This window comes from Dromaius novaehollandiae, chromosome 2 (genome assembly GCF_036370855.1).
Source record: "Dromaius novaehollandiae isolate bDroNov1 chromosome 2, bDroNov1.hap1, whole genome shotgun sequence".
NCBI lineage: Eukaryota > Metazoa > Chordata > Aves > Casuariiformes > Dromaiidae > Dromaius > Dromaius novaehollandiae.
This window is the reverse complement of record NC_088099.1, coordinates 160678827-160701490: the sequence shown is the minus strand read 5'-3', so window position 1 is coordinate 160701490 and position 22664 is coordinate 160678827. Positions and strand designations below refer to the sequence as shown.

The following is a 22664-nucleotide window of genomic DNA, read 5'->3' as shown; positions in this document are numbered from 1 at the left end:
AGAAATTAAAAGGCTCTACTTCCTCAGATCATTTAAAACTAATGAATTCTGAGGCACTTACTGCAAAGGTAGAATACTGCTTTGTTTTCTGCTGAAGCCAAGACTTTATACTCTTTCCCAGAAAGCTTTGTCATATTCACCACTCATTAGATTCACCAATTATTAGACAAAAGCAGTGTAAAAGCTATGTATATCTTTAAACTTAATAAGGTTTAATTTAGACTCTTTTGATCAGAAGTATTACCACAAGGAATGAAATTACCCAAACTTGACTATTAACAAAGCTAAACAAAAACCAAACAAACAAATCCACTAGGGTCAAGATCGCTAGCAAGCTTGTTACTTGAATACGAAAGATGTGCACAATAGTACAAATCTTGATATGCCTTTCTCATTAGATTTCAGCTGTATAGCACAACACAGTGCAAATACATACCTTAAACCCAGAGATGACCTGCTCAAAGTAGCACGTAACATTTTATTCAGTAGGATTACTTGTATTTCCACACTCCCTGAACACCATTTGCAAAATCCAAACCATAGAAATAGGGTACTTCCTCTGTAAGCACAATTAGGTGCAACTGAAGGCTTGAGTTCTTGATCAAAGGCAACCATATTATTTGAACTTGTTTATCCATTCATCTATTGACCTGCCATAACTGACTGTGTGCTCTTCTGCTTGCATCACTCATGAGATGAGGTAACCTTTTTTAAGGTTTAGATTGGTGTTTCTCACTTCTTTTTTCTTCAGTTGAATCTTATTAGTGCTCCTTTCTCTTCTTCTGTTCAGCTGCATGCTTCACCCCTACTGCCATCTTTCCCTTCCCAGAAAGCAGTAACAGCATCTCATCCTCACCAGCACTGAGCACTAAGCCCAGCAAAGCCCAACCTCCCACCACTCACCTGCAAGTTCAGTAATTTGGGTTCTGGTCTGTTCTTGGCATGACCTTTGATGCATCTCAGAAACTGGAACCAGAAATTGAAACACGGTAGTTTTACTTCCCAGTTGAGGTGTCTTCAGATATTAAACATGACAGAATGTAGCAGTTCTGGTACCACATAACATGATATACCCAAATCCTGAGCTGCACAACTCTGGGCCAGCAACCTACAGCTAGGATGAAACTGCGCAGAAGAAGTTAACACACTTGTCAGAGCTTACCTATTTTGCATGTGGTTCTTAAAAAGTTCAGCATCAACTGATATGTCAAGAGATGATGTTTTTGTGATCCTGATCATCCAAAAACAAATTAGTAATTCATTGGAAGATCAAGTTGTACATTTCTTTGTTTCTGGAGCTAGAAAGGTTTCTAAGAATTTTCATACATAATGCTTCAGTCCTATTTGCTTGCTCTCTTTTTTTTTTTTATTGTTAACTGTGAAGATATGAAAGAGTAAAACACAAAGTTACTAACTCATAAAATATTTTTATTAAGCCAAAAAGTTGCCATATCTCCCCCATTTTGACATTCTCTTAGAATAAAATATTTCTGGTAACATTTCTTACAACAAAAACTATTACTACAAGCTTTCTAGAGGTTTAACTGTTCTGAAAGGTCCAGATTCCTTCTCTATAATCCTGTTTTAAAGGGTCTAACTTGGTCATAAAAACATTCTTAGTATTCATTACAGATCAATGACTATAGCATAACTCTGAATACAGAAACACTGCACATGTTCTTCTGAATCATGAAGTAGTTAACTTGGACAATATCACTTGATCTCTTTGTGCAAGTTGACATTGCAAGAACAGTACACAAAAATGCAACTGGATGTTGTTGAATGAGCAGATTATATAATATAAACCTCTGTTTAGTGGTATTTGGTGTTTTTCCTGCCTTAAAACTACAAAGAATTAGAATAGTGCAGAAAACCAAAAAAAATCCAAATGGTGTTCAACAATATGAAACCTCATAGCCTACAGTATCTACACCATTAGCACTAGCGACCACAAAACCAGAACTGGTGATAGAAAAACATAAAAACCTTTCCTTTAACGAAAGGCACAGAAGATGGCTAAGTGATGTAAGGAATTCTATCTGCAGGTAAGATTTTAGCTAACTCTGAAATTTTTTTCACGCTGTATGCTCTATAAAAAGTGGCCATTTCAGTACTTCAGAAAAGTGCCTACAAGTCTGCAAAATGTCCATTTTTGTCCAGAGTTGAAAATGAGTTTATTACGCTGATATGTTTAGTCATTTCAGAACTGGACTTTTCAGAAGTTATCAGCCTTTTATCACAGTGATAGAAAACTGTTCTGCATTTATAAATAAAAATGATAATGAAAAGGTCAGATACCTAATTAGCTGAAGCAGGAAAACTTGGCCTTTAAACAAGTAAGTGCATCACTGCTGAATAATAGCACAAGCACCTTTCTCTGACTGATGATAGCAGTGATGCTGCTCTGAAGCCTGAACTTAAAAGACATGCTCAAGAGACAAAAGTCCATTTTGGTTAATTATTAAAAACTAGTATTACATTCAAGGTTACACAAATATCACAAACATTCACTCAGGTGTATGTCAAAATATCTAGAAACTTTTTTTTTTCCTGGTTTCAGAAATAGTTAGATCATTGGAATCAATCAAGGCAGAGATTACATTATCAATATGCTGTCCATGACCTGATGTACAAGTTACACCATAGCTGCTACTTTGGGCTTTTTTTCCATTCTCTCTTATTTCAGGAAGAATTTAACACTGAAGTTACTCTGAATAGAGTAATTCCTACCATATAAATTGTTTTAATAAAGAGAAGTTTTAAATAACCTAGCTATGTCTGATTATCAGCTGTATTTTTCATTCTGAGAACAGCTCTAAAATAACAGTAACAAAATACACGAGGAACAGAAGCAGATGAAGGGGAAACGTATCAAAGCTTTTTTCTTTCTTCTCTCACTTTTGCAGTAGCTTTACATTGTATTTTTAAATTGGGAGCATAGTTGGCCAAAACATGTTTGTGTCCCCAAAGCAAATAAATAATCTATTAATTGTGGACTTAAAACAATTTACTACTTGAGCAGATGCTGATTTACTTATTCTAGCTATTTAAACACTTATTTTTTGCCTGTAATCTGATAAAGTACTAAAGAATTGGAAAATCAATTCCATCAACAGTGTCACAGAATTTAGAAAGTCACAAACTTTGAAAAGCAGCCTTATTCAGGAATACTGGTCATCTTGATCACAGTATCAGTAAAACCAGGAGCAATGACTGAGTCGAAGACTTCCAAATATAGTTAACATCATGACGAAGAAAAGCTCTGGTCCTGGTTAGTTTCCAGCCAAGCATTCTCTCGACACCCCAGAAAATAGCTCTTGGCAAGTCACCTTTGTTTTGTCTTCCCACCATAGAAGTGGGATTGTTCTGAGGTGTCAGTTCTCAAAATCCTCCTCAGACCAACCTGAGATAACCATGCATCTTGATAGCAGGTTCTGAGATTCATGAGAAGTCAGAGAGAGATGGCCCTACCCTCTTCACATTTCCTAAAAATACACATTCTTGATGACTAGAAAAATCAGGAACAGACGAACAAGGGAAAAAGATGACAACATAAACCTCTATATAGTAGACCACATTTTTTTTGAGCTAGGGAAGGTCCCATCTTCCTCAAAATAGAAGAAAAAATTTCTTCCCTCTTGTGTCAGGATTGTACTTTATAAACATTTAGGTAATTGCAGCATGTCAAAAAAGGGGGTAAGAAACAACAGTATAACACTGAACCCTATTAAATGACATAATTGTTTGAAAAACCCTAACTGTGGGTGAGCTGTAGGCAGATCTTCAGATATACTATCAATATAATTACTTGAAACGGATGCAACAAAAATGATACATGTTTTCTTCACAAGGGAGACAGACCTGAAAAGTATGGTTTACTTACCTTCTCCCAGCTTTTTTTTGCTAGTAGGAAATGATTTATGCATTTCTGCTTTCTCAAATTTTGGTGATGTTTTTCAAGAAGTAATAGGTTAATAGTGCTGCAATGCTTTACATTTGCAAAAAATATTGTTTGTGTAAAATGAGGTTGTGTTTTACACACCACAAAAGGACAGCACTGATATTTTAATTGTGAACGCTAAAAATCAAGCAACATCATAGAAAATATTTACATTTTGGTTTATTTTATTGCTTAAATATAGATTGCACAGTGTATTCTTACATTTACTGAAACTGTTTCATTGCGTACAGTACAGAACATATGACCATCAAGACAACAGACAAATTAGCCCTATGCTGATTTTGGACAACAGGCTATTTTTATCTTTTGAAATTAACAAAGATTTTGTTTGATTTAAAATGAACCACTACCAAAAGCCAAAATTTTTCAAAATGACATGAAGGGGAAGAGAAGTCAAAGCAAAAGCTGGAATACATTAAACAGCCGGATACCAATTTATTAACATTTAAACAGTACTCAACACGTTGCAGAAATACAGACCCAGTATGCACATTCTGAGTTTTACGTTCTGCAATTCTTTTCAAGAACATAAGAAGGTAAGTGAATCAAAGCAACTTCATACTGTAAAACAGCATTCTTAATTCATTTGGTTTCATTTATTACCTACACACTATAGGAAGCTATCACAACAATACATTTTGCAGTGAATCCCATCTCTTAACTGTCCAAAATGGCCAGAGTGAACCAACTGACAACTTACAGACTTCCCTGAATTTCCAGAAAGGAAGAACTTAAACATCATCTCAGCACTTGGAGAGTTACAAACTTTTCATTCCCTGCTCAATACCTGTACAACACCTGCACTCCCCAAACAAAGCTAGTTTGAACTTTGGAAGCATGGAAACCTGTCATTAGCATAAATGAAAAATATTTCATAAACACAACAGGAAATGAAACAAATGTAATTATTTTCAAAGACAGCATTCATGCAACAGAATTCAGAGAAACAATTCTGTACTTACACAGTCTGCATACTGCAAGAGTGCAAACAAAAGTACATTCTGTATTTCTTATTCTTTAGACTGCTTATTTTTCTTTTTGTACAAAAGTGCACAGTGTTACCCTAAAAAATGACAGAGTGGATAAGTGTTTTACATTGTATCCCTAGGTTATATTTACTATTTAAAAAATTACACTCCTTATATAGGTATAAACTATTATGTCTTACCTTAAAAAAACAAAAACTGAAAACTAAAAGCTAGAGTGACAACGAGTCCTACTTATGTGCAGACTGTGGTCTGATCAGGCTCATACGCTGCAGCAGTAAAAATCACAACGGAATGCTGTAGGTAAAGGGCTGTTTCGTCATCCACTAACAGCTGTGATTGCACTGTTAAACTGAAAAGAAGGTCTCAATTACCTTTTGAGTTTTGCGAATGGTTTCTGAAAGTCTCAGCATGTTATCTCATAGGTTTAAGTAGCTGGAATTTCTCTGATGTCATGTCATATTAAGCTTTTAAAAGCAGTGCAGTGGAATACTGTACATCAGTTCAAAAATCTGGAAGTCTGTTTCACAGCAGGTGCATAAATGCTCAGAATATTTAGCAAGTTAGCTGGCTTGCTCATCAAACAATAACCATTTGGATCTCAGAATTATGAAATCATAGATTAATTTAGGTTGGGACTTCTGAAGGTAATCTAGTCCAAGCCCCTGCTCAAAGCATGCCTAAATGAAGCTACCTCACTTTGCTCATGGCCTGATCACTGTTCATTTAAACCGCTGGCTAACTGAAATGTTTTATGTTTGATACAGATATCTGAGAAAAGTCACTCACATTAGCGTTTGCTTCAGTCAGACTCAGATAGATTACAGGACTTCAAATTTCTATTTATGACATCAGCTACAGATAATTTTTCTTTTTGCGTGAAGAATTTAGTAAGACAGCTTTGTCAATTACCATCAAAAGCTCAGTGATTTACTCCATCGGTTTTACTGAATTTACATTTGAATTGTGTACTCAGATACATAAACCTATGAAAGTTACTACATTTTCATTATTTCCAGTAAGATTTGTGAAATGAAACAAAAATGAACACACAGATGCAACTGTAAAAATGCTTTTGCTTGAAAACACATGTAATAAATTCTTAGTCTTTAAATGGTTTCATGCAGTTTTCTTTCAACTTCCAAAATATAATTAAAAAGCTGTAATAAACTACAGAGAAACATCTCATAGAATATAATTGTATTTTCTGTATTTATGATTTAAAATGCCCTCAGTTTATCTGTTGCTACACTAAATATATCTCTCATGTATTTATACTAAAGCAGACAGAGCAAAATACTACTGCATTTTCAAAAGTACAGTCTGTAAACTATGTATCTTAAGACATGAAAAATATTGCACCATTCAGTGTTTCAAGAAGAGACTTTTCATCTGTTAAGCAATGCACTAATTCTCAGCTGGTAACAGAGGATAGATACTGGGGGTATATATCTAAAAAGCACGTTATATATAACCAAAGATATTAACAAGTGTCCAATCATTCATTTACTGTACTTGAACACATGTAAGGTATTGTCCCATCCTGTTCCCACCCCCAATATCTTCCAAAGTAAAGAACCAGACTATGACAGAGAAAGAACAAAAGGGAACTAAGGTCCTGCTCTACTATTACATGTATTGAGACAAAGCAAGCCAAAAGCATTCTAGTTAGATACATAAATCGAGGGGGATGGGAGGAAAACGAAACAAAACAGAAATAAGCTCTAACAGGTCCTGCAATTACAACACCTCAAATTAAAGGAATTTACAGAAATACAAATTTCTGGAATAACTGAAATACTCATCTATATGGCAAAACAGATTTTACATCTAACTTCTACATGTATGAAAATGAAGGAATGTGATATATAACAAACCTAACTTCAAATATACTAGTAAACAAATGACTCAAGACAGTTTCACGAGTTTGGCTAAAAAATAATCTGCATTTGGCTCATGTCCCTCATTATTTTAAAGTCAATTTGGATGAAATAAACAATAAAATTTGAAAACTCATCTTGTTCTTTCTATTGTACTCTACTCTAAATAATGTCCAGCAGACTTCAGAAGACACTTAATACACACAAAGATCTGGAAACTTCATCTCATAGACTGGAACAGATTGGTAATGAGCATGTCCAGCAGTAATGGTCATCGTTCCCGAGGGGCTCGGTGGAGGGCTGTGTGAGAAGAACAATCATTATATATAATTTATGATTATAAAGACTGCTTTCTCTTTTATAATTATTACACTAATAACTGGGAAACAAAAATGAACTTTTTTCAATAACCTCCTATTTTATCTTATTCCTGAAATTAAGTTATCATGCCTCAGTATTTATATGCACTCTGGTCTGAATCAACTTCATTGATGAAAATACACTTTTTTTTTTCTAACAAGAATTATTCATACCACACAACAGATAAGCATGATTCTCTACAATAGTCATGTACTATTTCTTGTGTTCCATTTTTTAGTTCCTCAGAGCAATGAGAAAACAGCATTTTTCAATACTACTGTTTTGCATAAAAATAATACAACAATATAAAAACCTTTGAACTTGCTAAAATGTAATATAATATCATAAATACTCTCCATATCTCCATAGTTAGGGGCCAATTCTCTTCGATTTCAATTGAGTGATTAAACTTTTAAAAGGCATTTATACATCCAGCACTTATGCTATGACACGGTCACTGGATATTCTCCTCTATCTAAAAGATTCAAAATAACAACAAGAAAAAGTGACTCTTTTAGATTAAGACTATTCTTTTTCAAGTATGTCAATTATTTTATGAATATTATGTGTTTAAGATACTATAAGCACTTAAAAGCAGTCCACAATTATTTTAGAACTCATTTTCCATTCATCACATTCTTGCATAAAACCTTACCGAATGGTGAGTTCCAGTATCTGTGCAAGTCTATCATGAAGCAAGTTTGCCTAGAGAAAAAAATTAAGATTTCATAATTAGCTACTATATATTGAATGAAGCTAAATCGAACACACGAGGCTGACTCAGAGTGTTCCACATTGCCATGTGGCAAATCTAAGCGGCATTTCCCATTTAGACTTTCCTCTCCACTGCTGCAAGGATTCTAAGCTCTAAAGAGGCACATGAGAACCTGCCTTACAGTGCAAGGACTTATATAGCAACTTTTGCTGCTGCAGATAGGAATTTAACAAACTTCAAAAACATTTAGCTATTCAAAACACGTAATGAGGTAAACACTGCTCCAGTTATTCCACAATGAAATGTGAATGAAATGTGAATCTAGGTTTCAAAGACAGTAAGGATAACATTAAGATGAAGAGTGTGTAAGATCTCCACTTCTTTTCAAATGGCATAAAGGACCAATCGAAATCGCATTTTGGAATTGCCCAAGACTGCTAATAGTAGAGACAATAGCTGAAGAGCTAAACAGTGTTCTTTAACAGTAACTGTAGTGATACAGTACCACAACCAATCTTCGGCCAACGTATATCCATTAAAGATTATATTAATATCTTCAGTGCTGTATAACAATTTTCAGAAACTCACTTTGGTTTCACATTGTGCTGCAATTTCTTCAAATGGTGCTTTTTGGAACTTTTCAATCACAAGACGCCTTTTTTCTTTTTCCTGTTCTTCAAGTCCATTATTATCTTAAAAAAAATTAAAGATAAATGTAATCTATGTTTATCGAGTACAAGTGATATAAACCTCTTTTTTCTTCATTTACGTCATATTTTTAACCTTCAAATGTGCACTACAGAAGCAAAGAACAACTGTATTTCAAGTGATGCAACCATACCCAAGTGAGCTGTCATCAGACATTGCATCTAATGCAAAATGTAGATTCATTTTTGAGGAATTGGGTTGAGAATGCTAGTTTTGCCCCTTTCTCACTATGTGCTTTAATTACCAGGGCAGTCAGATTTCCTCTTGCTTCATTATCTGGGCCCAAAACTCTGTTCTTCTTACTCACAGCACACAAGAGAAGAGAACTGAGCACCCTCTCTCCCAGTATCACAGACAGGTAGGCAGGATTTTCTATCAGAATTTAGGTCAGGATTTGGGAAAAGCAAATTCAATCTCCATAGGTTGAGTGAATCTAGAACCAGGTTCTACTACTACTGGAATAAGTATGCCAAAAGGTATTACAGTCATTATGCGGAGTCCTGACCATGCACGCACTTTTTAATCTCTCCAGGGATCTGGATGAAGCTCAGAAGCATGTTTACCTGGACTGCAAAGCAACAGAAGATACCTATTTCTTCCCCAAAAGCATGGTTAAGCAGACACTGCAACAAATGACAAACACCTTTGGAAATTCCTGGTACCTAATGAATTTAAGTACTACCAGGATTAGGCAGTCTTGGAAAACTGGCAGACAGACTTAGCGTTTAAAATTTCAATCTTTAAGTTCCAACTTTGACAGAGTTTAGCTGGGCTGGATAGCAATATGAAATAAGGAAACTGGTTAATTCCAAGTTCTGCTAGCTGGGTCACCAATTAGAAGAATCTTCTTTTAACTGAATCATATATATCAATACATGAACTTGAAAATGGAGTGTTTATGAAGGCTGCAACCTGTTTCCTTCAATATATTTTGTGAACGCATTGAATACCTACCTGATCTGTTTTTAATACGTAAAAACGTATTTAAGTTGTTTTATAAATAATCACCTCATAGAATTTGGAAATCTTACTTTTTTCATAAGTTAGCCTGTAAGAGCCAATTTATACATCAGAGGCATTTCCAAATACTTCTCATTCAGTCATATTAGCTTCAGAAAACTAAAAGGATTCATTAAAATTATGGAAATATTTCAGAAACTTGGAAACAACTGACTGAAGTTTTAAATCAATTTACTCTCTGATGAGAAATAAATGTAATATTTTAATTACATTATTCTAGTAAAGCCTCTTCTCTAGTAATTCCACAGCAATCTGGAAGTAAACGGCATAAGCACAATTGTAATAAGTCTTACCAATTGCTTTCTTCAAAGCTTCAAAAGTGATTTCTTCAGTACTATCAATCTAAAGAAGAAAGAAAACCCCTTAATCATCACGTATCAAAAGCTTTGTAAAAATAAGGAATGTCATAAATACAGAATGCAATAAATACAGAATGCTCCTGAAGGGCTATAGAGCTTTTTTGCCTTACAAGTTTCTAATTGTTTTGTTAGGAGCTCCTATTATAGCAGACAGATCACTAATTTATGCTTTTTAGCCACTGTAATGATTGGCATCTCTTAAGATGCAACTATTTTTATATAGTCAGAACTGATAGTGACAGCTTCATTTAAAGATGACCAGCACTTTTTTTACTACAAGACTGTCTTTAAATACCAACAATATATCAGAATTATTATTCAGGCTCAAGTTCTGTCCTAAACAGCTTCCCCAGGATGATTTACTGGGGAAAACCACAGAAAATGAGACCAGGGAAAGCTTTCCAACTCTCTGCTCAAGATGCTCCCTGACAGCAATGCTTTGTAAATGGACTTAAATTTCTGCAAAACTCTCCTTTGAGAACAATTAGATATTATACATACAGGAAAAGTTTTGTTTGCAGTTTGTTTCCCTGCCCCAGAAGGTGATTTGTTAAAGTATCTTGTGATTTTCCTACCTTATCCTCCGTGCTGTTCCCAGGCAGAATATCCACCTGAATAGATACCGTGTCAACTATGCTCTTTCTTCTGGAGAGTCTGTCTTCATCTGAAAGAAAAACAGTATTTTCTCAGTTTTGTAACAGCTGAAACAAAGAACCAAATTTCTACATGATTTATGATAACTTTTTTTTTTTTTTTTTAAAAAAAAAGATTTCTACATGGAAAATGACCAGTTACTGTTCTGACCAATTCTTCCAACTTTCTTTTGAAAGTCCATAGTTTAAGAACTTGAGATGAAATCTCATTCAAACATGCAATACCACAGAACACATGATGATACACTGCTGTGAAGCAGTTTACAAAAGCCTGAACTTTTTTGCTTGCTTGTTTTGAAACTGAAACTTTAAGGTTGTAGCTTGAAGGTATTTTGAAACAGAAAAGGGGAATCACTTGAAAGGGATTCACTGATGAAAGAAGTAAAGATTCCTGCATGGAAACTAAAAACAATTCTTCATTATTCTTGTTTTACAAATATCTATTGGGCGATTCTAAAGTCTACTTGGTGGAAAAAGGTATTCTGACTTTTTCTGACTTTCTTCGAAATTTTAGGAAGTCCAACTGCCCTGAAAATGTTGTCAGAATAAGACCAACTGTGCCTTTATTAAAAGGAATATCACAATTTCATTAATGTGGAAGTAGATTATGTTCAAAGGGGAACATCAATAGATGGATTTCTCTTTTGTGACCACATATCTGAGAGATAATATAATCATTTCTCATTCTAGAGCTTTAATATATTAACATGAGATAAAAACAACAAGAGTACATTTAAGAATATGTCATGATGGTCCTTTGACAGAGAGACATCCTCACTTTCATGCATCTGATTTACTAAAATCATGAATTGCCCTGTCACATTTTAGATTTTAGGTGAGATCAAGCCATTTAGAATTGGTCATTGTTATTTTGAGTTGATGAATTGAACTGCACAGTGAGATGCATCTACATACACTCGATACTACACGGAGGATAAGGAGAATGACAGTAAAATTTCCCTCTACGTAGTACTTTATGCTAGTTCTTTCATACTCTTTTTTCAATGCTTGTGAGAAAAATGTTTTGTAGTGCAGATACTAAGGATGAACAATTCATTCCATTAGATCTGAATATAGTTATCTTAAAAAAGTTTCAGGAAAGTCCTATAAATGAAATGCCATTTTAAGATCAACAGCCAGTGAAAGAACAAATTTAGTGAAAAAGACCCTGAATTCCAGCTATCTCTATCCGATTCTCAGAACCCCTGAGCTTTTGAAGAGATATTTTGAAGAAGCAATTTAATTTTCAGGCCCTGACAGCTTAAAAGCACTTTCCAATACATCAAGAGTCTGAAGGGAAATACGCTGTCAAGAGTAAACTCAAGAGAAAAGTACATCTTTGCTGCCACCGTGCTGCTCTCTCTGCAATTGACTCTAATTCTGCAAACAGAAGACACATTTTCAGGGCTGCTTTGCATGTAACTCATTTTTTATGATGGATGCCTCACTGTTCTTGCCCTTCAACATTTCAACACATCAAGTGAGTAAAAAATCGTGAAATTTGTACTTTTTTCTGTTAGATTAAGTGATAACAAGCTCGTCTCAACACACAAAGTAGCCCAGAGGCATAGCAGCTGTAGGGTATCCCAAAAACCCAGCCACAGACACGAGCCCCGGCCCCCAGGGCTGTCCCAGGAGAGCATCAGCCCATGGGCCAGGACACCCACCAGCAGCGGCTCCCCGTCACCTCGCAGAACAAGGGGGTACTGCCGAGGGGCACGGGACTCATTACAGGATGCCGGGGAACAGCATTTGGGGACTGCATGAGACTTATTATGGGATGGTCAGGGGAAGGACCAAAGGTGGAGAAAAAGGGAAATCGAGGTGGTTTGGGAAAAGCAAGCATGGGAGAACGGAGGGATAAGAGCATGAAGGGGCCACTCGTGTGTAACCAGGCTGCTGGGCAGCTGCTTGCCTGGCCATGCCCCGCGCCTCATCAGCACGGTCTGTCCAGTCTTCTCACAAACCTCCATTTCTAGCTGCTCTCCTGGGTGAGGGACTCTGTTCTGTGCACACGGGTGTGTGTGGAGGTCTGAGTGCCAGCAACCGGAGCGGGACCCCGGGTCACGGGGCCTGTGTGCCTGGGTGCCAGCCCCCAGGGTGAGAAGGGTACGCATGGCAGCGTGCCATCGCTGGCGAGTGACAAGCCGGACCAGCCGGCGAGCAGGGGAGGTGGCCTGGGAGCCAGGTCCACGCGTGCATCTCTGAGGGGGAGGCACGGGGAGGAGCTATTGGAGGGACCAGAGGGTCCAGGCCAACTCCTGGAAATACTGTGGGATCTGGGGCTTCACTGAGAGACACGAAGGTGTTGGGGTGTGCAAGGGGGACTCTACCAGCTACCGGCTGGACCTGAGGGCACTGAGCTGCGGTGGCCTTGCCTCTATTGCGCTGCTGGATTCAGCAACTCCCTAAAATTTTCCAGGTGAGAACAGCCAACGAACACCCGTGCACTGAGTATAATTTAGGCACTCGAGGCCCTGTTTACAAAAGACTATTTCTGTCAGGTACATTTTCAGCTAGATTATATGCCTTACTTCTAGTGAAGATAGCAAATTGATTTGTCCTGAATAAGCAAAATTAAAGTAACTAGATAATCGGAGTATTTTGACTGAGCAGTGAAATAAAGTTAGAAGTCTGCCACACACTAATACAATTTTATGAGTTAAAAATGCATGCTTAAACATCGTAAGACTCCAAACAATTTTAAAAGTATAACTGATAAGTTATTTTTGGTCTTACTACCTCTATAATGCCCAGCAGCAAATTTTATCAGGACCACTACTTTCCAAAGTACAACCCAGCTTCCAGCAGCAATTGTCTTCCTTTTCAAAATAACAACCACAGGCCTGAAAAATAAGCTCCTCTCAAACCATGATGTAGTAGGTGGACGGATTTACAATTGTATGATGTTCTAAACACAGCCTATATTTTAATCATATAGGCATTAATCCATTTGGAACGGATTCTCACTTTAAGGACCATTTACATTGGCAGACCAACGGAAAAGGACAAAAATCCTTACACAAATCAAGCTCTCAGAGTAAGCAAAGCACTAAATTCCTATTCATCATCCTTTCCACCATGTTGGTTAAGACAGTACATTTCCTCACAAACTGTTTCAGGCCTGGAAAACCTGGTTTGAGAGATTAATTACCTTTATGACCTTTTCCAAAATGACATTATTATGCTAAGGAATAAACTAGCCTTTCGAGTTGAAGTGGTTTTTTTTTCTTAAATCTGAACACAAGCAAAATTTTCCACGCTTCCTTTATTTGCTGTCACTCAACCGAGGCAAAGTCTACTCTTTCATGAACCCAGGCGAGTAAAACAACTTTCCAAAAATGATTTCCTCATTACCAATCGTTTTATCTTCTTGACTGCTTTCTCTCTAGTTTTTTTTCCTTTCTCTTTTTTTATGATATGAAAGCATCTACGCCTGAACTGAAGATGCTGGGTTACAACTAAAGTTGATTCCTCCTGGTTCTAACATCAAATTAGTGCTTCCAGACCTCACTACATATCACATCTAAAACACTTCAAGGATTTATAGCTCAGCCTGGGGGAACACTACCTGGAATAGCTGGTAACTCTACAGGGTTGAGTATAGCAAACATTTTTGCTGCAAGTAAATACAGTAGCTTACTTTGCTGTAAGTAAATACATTTTTCTAATGAATTTTTTCCTCTCAAGTGACTGAAAGTTTAATATACCCTTGTACTCACGTAAAATAACCATTAAAATGAAATAAATAAATTCCCAATAAATTCATTAGCCTCTACATTATCCAAATTCAATTTATATTAAGTGCTTAGGAGACATTTCTGTTCAAACACAAAAATATAAGGAAAAACATAGCATCCAGAATCTCTGCTGTTCAATCAATCTGTTCTCTTTTAGATGCTAATTAAAATAATAGAAAATATTTAACTGTCTCATTCCTCGAGGTGGTCATACACACTAGACTGGTGAAAGTTTTCCTCGTAATATTGTAATAGGCAACCAGAGATTTATTTATTTATGAGGAGTGTGACATTAAAAGTTTTGAGCCAGATCTTGAACTGTGCTGACAGTCACATCTATGTAGGTCCCCACAGATACTGGTTTAGGAACTGTATTATCTTGAAGGATAGGAAATTTTACAGCCTGCTCCGATAATATTCTCTGTAGTGTGTCATGGCAGTGGGGGAGGGAATAAAAACCAAACTGTGCACCTAGAGACAAAATGTATTTTGAGTTTTTGGTTTACAATACAGAATCTATCCTGTGCTCAAATTCTGCATTTACAACTCACCATACTCCTTGGAGAGAACCCACAGGGAAAAATTAAAGAGAAAACCTTAAAATATGAAATGTGTGGGCATATCACCTTTTATCTTAATATAATACAAGTAAAAACTAAATTGAATTAATGAACAACAAATTGAAATAAAGAGAACTGAATGAAAGCAAAAGTGATTAGTACTATATTTACTCATCTTCATATTTCATTGAAAACCCTCAGTTTTAGAATCTATCATGGATACAGAGCAAGATAAATCACCATGTGTGAATAGGTGACAACTTCTTGCAACTTCCCAACAAGTTCTCATAATTTCACTACAATTCCATTAAAATTCATTACAATTTCATTTCTTGTCATCAGAACTGTCACAAAAATTATAGCTATGGACTTACCACCTGTTCAGGGGAAGAAAATAGAGAGTTGCCAAATTTTAGAGTTCCAAATTAAGAGTAAACACAAAGGCAAACTTTTTAGCTGCAGACATGGCTACAGGTGTATCAGGAAGGAGATGAAACAACAAAAGCAGAAGGAGAAACTAAGTACAACACAATTTCTGGCCTGCTTGTCTAAAGACCTTCTAAAAGCACAGTATGTTCAACCAGGCATATCCTATTTACACACACCACAGCTACCAGGAGAGCAGGCTGACCTACAACGTTTTTACCTTTCGACTTGTGTCTGCATTTATGAGATTTTTTGCTTGATGGAAATAGAGCTAAATTAAAAAAAAATACAAACAAACAAATATATAAAAGAAATATAATTAAGTGTACATTTAAACATCAGCTATCCCCTCCCTAAAAATAATGAAGGGAGAAAGGCATGAAATGTTGCAAATATGAATGTCTTCCGAGTACGCAGAACATCAATTCTTCATGAATACCAAAACCTAATATGAAAGCAGAGATGATCATAATTCTATCTCTATAGGTCATTGTTAAACATTAAATTCTTAAAGTTTAGGAATACTACAAATATTTAGGCTGAAATTTTCTTACTGCCTTTTGGCAGAGAAATTTGGATTCAATTGTAACTTTCAAAGTAATATATAAAAAAAGCCAATTCATCTTCTACTGAAGTTACTGAGATATTTTGAAACACTATATTCTAGCATTATAATATAACAGTAGAAATGAAACATTTCATTCCAGTCAAAATGAAAAGTTTCAGAATTCCAAAATATTCGCTTTGGTCCTGATTTAGATAAATGAAAACTTTGGAAGCTCAATATCCATCAGGATCAGAGATTAAAGAAAAGTATCTGAAACTAGTTATCATTATAAAACACCCCCCCCCCCAATGTTCTCTAAGATTTAGTATTAAATAGAAACATTTTTCATCACCCAAATAAGCAGTTAATTGCACACTTGCAACTAAATTTGTTTAACCTTTCTCATGTCAGAACTTGTACAGCTTCCTGGGGAGGAATAAGTTTTTAAGAGGGTATCCAAGAAAACCCTAGCAAGATTGTTTGTCTACAAAGATACCTCATCTTCTAGAAGCAGCTTAACTCTTCACATAAAATCTCAACCTGACTATTTTTCTCATTCAATTCACGTTTACTCAAACACAGTAAAAATCTGAAAACAGAACCTTTCCTTATTTGGCACCTACTTCTTCCTCCAACAGTAAGATATATAGTGTTAAATGTCTTTTGTTTGTCAGATGAAATTTGCATTTTTTCCCTTGTTAGAAGAACATTTCCCTTGTTAGAAGAAGCCATCCCAGCAGCAGAGAATACTGACATTGCAGCTATGTCTCAGGATATATCACTAGGTTGCCTGATAGTACTTGGGGCAAAACCAGATCAGTTGTTCTGGAGAACTCATTCTCTCCCACAGTATCTATCCAAACAAAACTTATTCAAGAGCAGGCTGCAATGTCCTTGAACTGCACTGCAGGGGTCCCAGATCTGACGTCTACACACTGTCCATGTGTATTACGTTTGCTTATATGTACAGTCTACAAAAGATAAAGCCATTTTCCTGGAAGGAACTTTCATTTTGAGCTTATACTTCAGATTGGGATGTTTCAAAGTCCATTACAATAACAGTTGTGTACATTCACAAAACACATACAGTAAAACAACTTCTTCGAACAATTTTTCAGTAAGTTGCTTAATTGGCTTTCAAAATAAAAGGAGAAAACCCACAACCACACACCAGGTAGTCACTCGCATACTATTTGCACGTCCATCATGGGTAGCAAGAACTCCCACAAATCTTCCTCAGGTATACTTTACCTTCAGTGTGTTACCTCACATGTCGCTTGCTAGCATAGATACCCAGTGAAGGCAAACATACCATTATTAATTAAATTAACATCTGCTCATTGAGAATTTGGCTAAGGCAAGTAACTCTGGTCAGCATAAAGCCAGACGGCAAGAGCTTGTGAATCAGGATGGGATATGCTCCTTCCAGTGACTACATAAAAAGGATAAAGTATATAGACTTTTATACTCCTGCCTTACCTGCTAGCTCAAGTTAATACAGAAACACACTAATAACCACTAGTGTCCTATTAAGTGCTCTTTAGAAAGCAAAGGCTTCTTCAAAAAGAGTCGAAGTGGGCTCAAGGGCTTTCTGCCCTGCCTCCTGAATTTAAGGGGAAAAAAAAATTCAAAGACACATGAAGTTGAAATATCTTAACAATAATTCAGTAGCTCATAAAAAAAAAATCTTGTGAAGATGACAAAATTATATGATGATAAAATTTTGTTGCCAAGTATTGAAATTATATTTCATTTGATGTAGTGACAGGCAAGGCATTAAGAAAGCATTCTTAATAACTGGTATTTAACAGTTTTGCCACTAATCATCACTTACCCGTTACCTGGGGTACATATGGAACCGACAATCTTTCCACACTGTATCCACTGCCGCCTAACGATTCCGCAATCTTGTTTGTGAGGAAAAATAAATTTTTTTCATGCTTCTCTAAGGATTTTGGAAGACTGTTGAAATACATATTTGAGGTTATTATCTAACAATAGAGATTTTTTCATGAAGTGAAATATTCTTCCAAAGTCTACAAGCAACAAGAAAAAGGCTCAATGGTGATGTTCTGATGAAAATAAAATTTGCTCAGTTATTTAAAAATGAATGTACCCCAAAGTGAGTCCACTGAATAACTCCGCAATATTATGAGTTACCTTAACACATCTTGATCATCTGAAATGCATTCCTTACCTACTCTGCTATTTCTTTAGAGAATATGCTCTCTGACTTACAGAGAAAACTGCAAAGTAATAGTAAGTAAAATACATTTTGCTTTATTAACACTCAGAACAAGCATCATATGATATAGATGCAAGCATCTCTCGCTACAATAAAAAAGTCTGAAAAACAGTAGATCTTTTTTGTATATGTTTCAATGCTTGGTTTTCTTCTGCTTATCCTGTATACTATTAAACCTCCATAATGCTTTTCAAAGACACAACATATTTCAAAGATGTACAGTTTTTATAAAGTAAGATAGGTATTTCAGTGTTAATTTATTAACATACTGAATTTTACTTACTTGCATTTGTCTTTGAAAATTGTTTCCGGTAGAAAATAAGGTGCTTCCAGACTTCTAGTTTCAATGACCTGAAAAAACAAGACAAATAGTATGAATGCAATAGTTCCATACTTATTTCCTCCAGTGAGTAAGTTACTTAAAGAAGTTCTGTTGCAGATTAAATCCTTCACTAACATTTACATCAGCACAAATGAGGCCTTTAATAATGTCTTTTAACAAGAGAAAATGATTGTGGCGCTCAGCCTTTAAACTAAGAATGTGGTTCTCATGGTCTTGTGTACGGCAGCATTGTTTTTCCAAAGCCAGTGAGGCTGTAAAGTCTTATGCCAGAAGGGTATTTAGTCCATTATACGTAGCAGCATGAACCAACTAAAACTGCTATACTGTGAGAAAAACATTCTGTGGATGAATTTAAGAGTCAGCAAGTAATGCCATCAGAGACTGAAGACAAGCAGCAATGTTGGTGGACGTAATATAAGCGGTAGGTGAAGATTTGCTTAATACGCCTAAAATTATGCTAAATTTTTTGAGGAAAGTGTCATTTATAGATAACGGGAAAAGCAATTGCTCCAGAAACAATATAAAACACAAATCATGCAAGCAAAATGAAGACTTGAAATAAAAGATATGATAGTATCTTAATCTATTTTACTTGTTATGCATAATATTGTTAGTTATATCATTTCATCATTATGTTCCTCATTAACATATGAAGTCATAGAACACAATTACTTAGAAAAAGCTATTTATTCATTTTATAGTAAGACATACTGTACTAAGTGACTGAAGTTAGTTAACTATGCGTTACCTTGCTGACATGCTGACAAAAGGCAGGGACCGCAATCATCTGACTCAGAAAGTTTAGATATGCTGCAACCAATGCCATGACACCACAACGATTAAACATTGGCAGATTATCCTCATTGATGATGGCAATGTCCTGAAATATAAAGGACAGCATTAAACACTCCAAAGCGTCCTGTGTCCATTAAACACTCCAGACTGTCCTGAATATACAGTAGTAGTAATTATTAGTAAGAACATTAACTGATACATGATGACTATCTAGTATTACTTGGCATTTAATATTTTCATTGTACAATCTTGGCATCGTTGTTTAGCTCTTGAATCAGGTAAATATTGGTCTGGAGCTAGACAGCATGAAGGATCCAATCCCTAAGAGGAGGAATAAATCTACTTAACTCAAATTTTACTCCATAAAAAGAGAGCACACAGTAATGACTGGTATTCTCCAGCCCTTAAGATCCCCGTAACGACCACCTACTGTTCATAAATTTTTTTCAGGAGAATTAGAAACCGTAGTTAAAAAAAACAAAAAAACCCCAAAAAACCAACCAAACAAAAAAACCCCAAAACAACACACAACATCACTGTTGTGAGTCATTGGTACTAAACCATTAAGGAGATTATTTAATGCTTATTATTAACATTTCCATGGTAGCAGGTCGATAAGAACTGTTCTGTTTTTTTACAGATAAGGAAGCAGAGAAAGGGAATTTCCTTCAAGACCATCTGATAAGGCAACTTTACAGTCAAGGTGACTGTTCAGGATACCTTTTTAGTCACTTTTTCTTCTGCATCAACTTGATTCTTTTGTGTTTCCAGCTCACACTGTCTATTTTTGCTAACCTCTTTTGCAAAAGTGACTTCTTAGGAAAAATACTTTACAATGGAGATGCCAAATAAACTTCATAAAAGAGATCTGGGAAAGTCTTCCAGAGAAAAACATCTAAATAAGTGCCTTTTAAGCTTCCCCAAAAAGTTGTGCAGCTAGTGATGTTTAAAATACACTTTTAGGTTCTCAGTTATGGATTTAGCAACAGTAAATAAACAAACAAAATGCAAACTGGAAGCTATACCTGAAACTTCTTTTCTTCACATTGCCATTTAGGTTTTTCATACATATTTCTCAGCTTTGATACCTAAAGAATATCTCCAAACTTAGCCTAGCTCTTTGCATTTATGAGAAAACTAACTTGAAACTGTTGCAGCTTAGGGTTTGAACAAAGCCATTTATTCATACACTCTGTTCACTCTCCTGTGTAGGAGTTAGGAGTGGCAATTCAGTTGATTACCAGCTTTCCTAGATATCTCAGTCTGTTGCCCATGGACCATTTAATTTTACACACATATGTAACAAGATTTATCTTCCCCCACAAAATTTGATAGTCTTACAGTTTGAATTAACTTGCCAGAGTTCCAGAGACAGAACACGTGAGATGCAGATGATGCATCTCAAATGCCTTCACTTCTTTTTCGCCAATTTAGAAATTTATGCCATCATATGAGGCTAAATATAAACTATGATTTTGTCATATTTAAATCCTTCCTCAAAACTACTCAATTAACTTTTAACTGTGGCTAAAACAAATAAAAACAATAAAGCCCTCTATTTCCTAGCATAAGTAATCGCAGTGCAAGAGTGAACTGAGAATACAGGACACAATTTTATTAAATTTCCATGCTACATACCAACAGTATTTTTCAGAGTGCTTTAATTTTGACATGGATAAAGCTACTAGGTTTTACAGCTTCTCTGAAGGCTGCATGCAAGTATGAAACATATGTTTAATCCTGTATAAGAAATGTCAAGAAATAAAGCCTCTCAATACACTGGCAGAATTTTAGTATAGGTTAGATTAAATAAGCCTGTTTCTAACCAGTCAATTATCCAAAAGCTTTCTCCCAAGGTGAAGCCATAATGTTGTTCTATATATTTTGTAATAAATACTGAATCAAGATCACAGACTGTAAGAATACCTTGTCAATCTCTTAACAAATGTATCAGTGATTCTTGGGAATGTTTCAACAGATTTCTGCATTTTCTATATTTGATGAAGAATACATACTGCAGGAGTCTAACAAATCTGATAAGTTGAAGCGTCCCTGTTCATAAATATTATGTACATACTGCACATTCTTAAAATTGTATTAGGTCTGAATGATGTGATTCCCAATTTGAAGACTGATATGCAAATAAAGAAAACATATTTACAACTCTATTCACAAATATAAATTATTAATCAATGATCTCAATGCTAATCAAGAGTCATACCTGCAAAGCAATTGCTAATCGAATGAGGTCAATAACCACTTCTTCATTGGCTAGTTCAATTGTGGTAAGAGCTAGAGATGTATAAAGAAGCTCAAAGTTCTTTTGGACATTGTCTTCTTCTTTACAGCCTAGGTAGATGTGCCTGTACAGTTGTTGACCATGCTATAATAAAAACAAACAAACAAATCATAATAATTTAAGTTAGTAGGAAAACCTAAAGATCATCTAGCCTCAAGTAGCGCTAACTTTGATGTAGGATCATTTTGGTTAGACAATTAAAAATATAAATATATATGTAGATGATTAATCAGAAAGATCACTAGTTTACAACCATGACAGCTATTTCAAATAAGCAGCTTTTTTCTAAATTGTATTTTTCTAAAATACTTGGGGCTTTTTGGTTTTGTTTTTTTAATACAGAAGTACGCAGATGGGCAAGATGATGCAGGAAACCGCACATGAATGCACACTGTTTTTCAAATATATCTCGGGGACCAGTAATGCTATGTATCTATCCAGTGTTGTATTTAGAAAAACGGGAGAAATTAAGCTATTGGCATAGCACAAAAGATGCTATGAAATAAGCATAGTAAAGGTTAGCTGTACATTGCGCACATCACATTTAAAAAATACAAGTAATGACATAATTCGCCACACTGATAAAGAAATGTTCCCAGATATGAAAATAAATGCATTATGGGGACTTTCTAGAATACAAAGCATCTTTCCAGGAAGACTACAAAATGCAAGAAGTTTGGTATTTCCCTAGCAAGACACTGGCTATCATTAGTATCTTTAGTTTCTCTAAATAATAGAGAGCCAAAACTGGCTTGGAAGAGGTAGACTCAGATGAAAACAGTTTAGTGCCTACATCTTATAGAACTTCACCTCATTTCAGGTATCTGAAATGCCTAAATTTGATACACAGTTGCCCTAGCTTCCTCATACAACATGAAGATAGCCTAGAAGGTCATTCAGATCTTAAGGGACTTTTGGAAGTGCTTCACCTCAACTTCCTTGATTACGCAAGAAATCTGGGAAGAGAAGGCTAACTTGTACATCTAAATTGGGTGCTTAAAATTAGGTCTATGATACACATCAAAAATGGAATCACATGGATAATTACTGAATGAAGTCATTCCACA

General features: G+C 35.6%; 1 protein-coding gene across 7 annotated transcripts in view; it reads right to left on the bottom strand.

Moving 5' to 3' along the window:
- Positions 1-4105: 4105 nt before the first annotated feature.
- EFR3A (EFR3 homolog A) overlaps positions 4106-22664 on the bottom strand; it is an 82983-nt gene continuing 64424 nt past the window's right edge. For 4 of the 7 annotated variants that reach the window (XM_064507880.1, XM_064507877.1, XM_064507879.1 and 1 more), the window contains 9 exons: positions 21520-21681; positions 19252-19383; positions 18447-18511; positions 17750-17883; positions 10565-10653; positions 9924-9972; positions 8491-8594; positions 7843-7892; positions 4106-7127 (listed from right to left, as the gene is read on the bottom strand). In XM_064507880.1, the coding sequence (XP_064363950.1) occupies positions 7022-7127; positions 7843-7892; positions 8491-8594; positions 9924-9972; positions 10565-10653; positions 17750-17883; positions 18447-18511; positions 19252-19383; positions 21520-21681 (891 nt within the window). In that variant the 3' untranslated portion in view covers positions 4106-7021. Of the gene's footprint in view, positions 7128-7842; positions 7893-8490; positions 8595-9923; positions 9973-10564; positions 10654-17749; positions 17884-18443; positions 18512-19251; positions 19384-21519; positions 21682-22664 lie in introns of all 7 variants that reach the window. The other 3 variants (XM_064507878.1, XM_064507884.1, XM_064507882.1) reach the window with 2 other exon arrangements.